General features: G+C 36.0%; 1 protein-coding gene across 1 annotated transcript in view; it reads right to left on the reverse strand.

The window, feature by feature from the left end:
• Window positions 1-5,000, reverse strand: part of LOC144956800 (cullin-associated NEDD8-dissociated protein 1-like) — a 54,276-nt gene that overhangs the window by 31,851 nt on the left and 17,425 nt on the right. The window contains exons 12-14 of the mRNA XM_078887533.1: window positions 4,392-4,503; window positions 1,975-2,068; window positions 722-839 (exon numbers count right to left, since the gene is read on the reverse strand). Of these exons, the coding sequence (XP_078743659.1) occupies window positions 722-839; window positions 1,975-2,068; window positions 4,392-4,503 (324 nt within the window). The remainder of the gene's footprint in view (window positions 1-721; window positions 840-1,974; window positions 2,069-4,391; window positions 4,504-5,000) is intronic.

Raw genomic sequence — 5,000 nt, forward strand, 5'->3', positions numbered from 1 at the left:
TGTTAACAACGATTATCTCATTCATCTCTAGTGTTTCATTCATCCTGTTTTGTTGATAAAGGGGAAACCCTCAACGTTCATTTGATCTGCTTACATTCAATTTCACGTTATTATTTATAAATATGATGGAACATCCAGGATCATTTTTTTGTTCTTAATGTGAGAACAGATCTCAATGGTATTAGCAGAGAATTATAGCATTATGAATAAATATTTATGATGCTCTTATTTGAGATTTTGTGTACGATATAATGTAACACAGCACATTTTAAAAGAAAAGGAAAGAAAAACAGGAAAAAATGAAAAAAGAAAATAAAACTCTACTTAAATTTTTAAAAATGAAATAATAAAAAAAAACCCTAAAAAGTTACCCTGGACACGGAATTCAGAAAGACGAGAGAAACGGTGTGAATTCTACATCAAGTATATAAGTTTCAACTGTTATTCTTGTTAGCCGAAAAAAGAGCTTTGTTCTGTGTTAAATAATCCAATCTATTTTTTAAAACTGTTATATTCATTCCTGTTCAATACTTAAATCTGACAACTTAAAACTAGCTTCAGATATCAAACTTCACACATAACGAAATAAGATTGACTAATATTAAATAACAAATCAAAGTCTGCAAGTTTTATCGAATTCAAGATGTTTATACAGCCCGAGCCAAAATTGTGTAGATCTATAAATATTCATGATATCAGCCGGCAGGTCTCAGACACGTACATGCAGGCAATAGCCCTTTCCTTGACTTCCTGGTCAATGTCGGCAGCTCGGAGTCGTGTCAGCGTGCACGAGTAGATACTCTTGACATAGGGCTTAAAGTCAAAGCTGGATTTTTCATCTGAAACAAAAACACAAACAAAAAATCGAATATGTTGTAAGAAGAGTGATAAATAATACAATAAGAAGGCTGAACTGCATGAAAAAAAATGGCTTAATCAGTGAAAAAGGAGGAAAATGAATTTTATTTTTTTAAAGTGCCAAAATAAGGCTATCTGGGACTAATTCCCATGAATTTGGGAGCATTTATTATCCATTCAAAGATCAGGTGAAGGAGTCATAAAACACATAAAACTTTTTTTTTAAAATCTAATGTATATATTGAAGTTATATTTTTTGTGATATCACCATCATATTGCAAAGATTACAAGGATCATATTGTGTGATGGTTAAGGTAGCAGTTGTGGTGATGGTGATGTAAGTAATAGTAGCAGAAACAGCAAACTAAAAATTAATTTTTTTTTTTTTTTTTTTTTGCGAACGGAGGAAAAATGGGAGGAATCTCCAAAAAGGAGGAATTCCTCGGATCCGCGGAAGATTGGCATCACTGCTCAATACAAATGAAGCACTGTAAAGTAGGACCCATGGAAATGTAATATATATATATGACCAACCTCATAATACGGTATTATGACAGGGAGAACCTGTTGTTAAAAATTTCTTTTTTTTTTTTTAATTTTTTAAAATTAGAGCTTTTATATAGCGCAATATCCACTACATGTGCTCAAAGCACTTTACAAAGTGTTCCTAACCAACAGCAACACGTAACTTGTAGTGACAGAAACAGCGCTGTTGACGGCCAGGTACTCATTTTACACCCGAGTACGGTGAGAGAATGTGAGTAAAGATGAGTCTTTTCCAAGGACTCAACTATGCGCCGAGTGAGGCTCGAACCCAGGACCTTCCGATCCAAAAGCGAGTGTCATACCACAAGACCACATAGCTGCACAGTTTACAGTTCAACTTAAAGCTCAACTCATGACATTTGAGTTACAATCTATCATTCCATTGATGAGAGTGACTACTGTTTCTCAAACAAACAAACAAACAAAAAAAAAAAAAAACAAACAAGTCGAGCTAATTTCATCTTTAAACTTCAATTTTCTTCACTCAGTTAAGCTCCGACATAACACCAGATTAACAGGGTGGGTCACATCTAAATAAAAAAATTTTAAAAACATTGAACCATGACTGACCTAGAGGCCGGATGACTTTGACCAACTGCTGAGTGACCAACAAAGCCTCGGATGTAATCTTGTAAAACGGATCCCCTACGGCATTCACTATGGGCTGTGAAGGATGGAAAAGTAGAAGCAAAAAAAATGACCACTATAATATTTTATTTTATTTTTTTTATCCTAAAAAAAATCGAGGATAATAACAGGAAAAATGGGAGTGTGCAGCTCTGTTTTTTTTTGTTTTGTTTTTGTGTTTTTAAGAGTTTTTACGGCACTCGCAACACATTAAGGTTATATCAGCGCCAGTAGATAAGATAGTAATAAGTTAGAGAATTACAATCAAAGCACCCAAGAAAAGGTAAGAAAAAAGGGGAATTTGCTCAAATAGGAAGCAGATGTAGATTCCAAGAGCACACTGCCAAAGTGCTTAGTTTGAGATCACCTAAAAGTCTCATCCAGACACAAGCGCAGGTTCCCATTAAGTGGAATACACTCAAATGTTTACAACTCACACATAATATGAAAGCAATACAAAATAAAGTGCACAACAGAGAGATGATTTACAAGATTTTAAAAAAAAATCATTTCCAACTTTCCCTCCCAGCCAGGGTCAGGGCAAAACCAAGTAATCTCATGCCAAGACAAAGACAGAAAGCATGATGGAAAACAGATATAAGGGGATAGAAGACACGGCATGTACCCCCCTGCCCACTATGGGAGGTCAGGAACCCCCCACCCAGTGGATAAGACCTGAGGTTTTGGTATGTAAAACGGTACCCTGCCTGCAAAGAGTTAAAATGTTTTGTTTTGTTTGTTTTTAAGGATTTTATGGTGTTTTAGGTCATTTTAGCGCCATTAGTCGAAGAAGTCTAGATTTATTAAAAGCACAGGAGAATAAATACGACAAAGGGGAATGGTTAAACAGGGAAATAGATGTAGATTCCAAGAGAACGATATCAGTGTGCTTAGTTTGAAATCATCTTTAAGACTCATCCAGACACGAGCATAGGATTCCCACTAAGAATAATTCATTAAGAAAACAAACAGTAATAAAACAGTAGTAGGAGTAGTAGCGTATGGCTACACCTCCAGATTATGTTTGTCGATCCATGATGTCAGGTCATCTCCGGCTTCAAAGATCGTTTCATACCCCCCTTCTAATTTTGTTACTGGGCATTAATAAAACAGTAAAAAAACATAATATTTAAAACAAAACAAAAATTTATTACAGTACAAATCAGAGGGATGATTTACAAGAGAAAAAAAAAAAAAGTCTCAAAACTAATACTATACACTGACTATCTCCCTCTCAGCCAAGGGCCAGGACAAACCAAGTAATCTCATTCCAAGACAAAGAGAGGAAGCAACTGGGTAAACAGATATAGGAGAATGAAGGACACGGCAAGTGACCTCCTGCTGCTTTTTTTTTTTTTTTTTTGAGGGTTTTACGGCGCTTGCAACACATTTAGGTCATATCAGCGCCCGTAAAAAGGAAGAAAATTGGATAGTGAAAAAATTCTAGATGTACAATAAAAAGGACTTGAGGAAAAAAGTAAGACAAAGGGGAATAATTCAAATAGGGAACAGATGTAGGTTCCAAGAGCACACCATCAATGTACTTAGTTTGAGATCACCTAAATGTCTCACCATGACACTAGCACAAGATCCCACTAAGAGGAATACACTCAAATGGTTACATTATACATTCAAAATAACAAACATAATACATAACAGAGATGGTTTACAAGGCAAAAAAATATCATCTCCCAAAACAATAACTATGTATTCGACTGTTTCCCTCTCAGTCAAGCACTACGGCCAGGGCCAGGACAAAACCAAGTAAAACCAAGTAATCTCATTCCAAGACAAAGACAGAAAGCAAATTGGAAAACAAATATATGGGGATAGAAGACACAATTTTACCCGAAACTTCACACTCACTCAACACAAAAGTAGATTTTTTCAACGAGTAACGAGTATATTCTATATTTTGTTCAGAAAAATTGGTCTCTGCAACACAATGTCCAGTTGTTTTATAGCTATAACTATAACAAAATGAAATCAGAATAAGAAATTTGTTGGTTACATCGGAACAAATGTGACGATTTTCCTATGGGTGGTAAGGAGAGGGTTAAGTACCTCCCTGCCCACTATGGGAGAAGTGACCTCCTGGTCACCCAGGGAGGTAAATACTTACTTATCCGAACCAGCGACCACCTAGGCTCTAGCCCTTCAGTCTTGTGCCACGACATCTTTTGTAGTTGTTCCAGGTGACTATAAAGAGTGTGACTGATGCTTGGATTGGGTGGGAGGAATGTGCATCTCAGGTCTTCAAGAGGTTGACATTCAAGCAAGTGGTGTGTGACTGTTTCATTGGGAGGGAGGGAGGTAAATAGACCCCCAATCCAGAAGGGTTAAAAATGAATACAACTTACTGGAACGAGAATCTTGATGTGGGCATGAAATACGTGATGGCTGTGGTTGCTGAGGATGGTGTGGAGGAAGGCCAGGGTGTCAATCTTCATGTTGGAGCTGGAATTTTTCTCTCTGGGTGGATGGAATAGGGAACGAAAAAAATCATTTACAATTGACCGCAATATAGACATGCCATAATCAACAACAACAACAACAACAAAACAAACAAAAAGTCACATAATTTTCTAAACAAACTAAAAAAAAAACCATTAAAAACAAACAAAAAATCTGAGAGCTTGGAGTCGGAACAGAAATGTTTTCTTTATCATATCATCAAAATGTTTGAAATAAGACTAAACATGATCAAACCAGGAGTAAATCAATTATTGATTGAAATAGAATAGACCAACGTGTGCCCATGTAGCTTAAGTTTTTGTCATCTCTCTCTAAACAACAGTGACCAAAATATTTTCTTTTCAAATAGCAAAAAACTCTGATAGAGCTTAAACAAAGTCTACTGTGGCCAAACCCCCAATCAGTCTTTACCTTATTATCTAAAAAGCAGGAAAATCTTCAGTGAAGAAATGTCTTTCAAAATCTTTCTCTAACAATCTATGGGGCCTGGACTA

The sequence above is a fragment of the Berghia stephanieae genome, chromosome 11 (assembly GCF_034508935.2).
Source record: "Berghia stephanieae isolate SIO BIC M18660-M18661 chromosome 11, UCSD_Bste_1.3, whole genome shotgun sequence".
In the NCBI taxonomy this organism is placed as follows: Eukaryota; Metazoa; Mollusca; class Gastropoda; order Nudibranchia; family Aeolidiidae; genus Berghia; species Berghia stephanieae.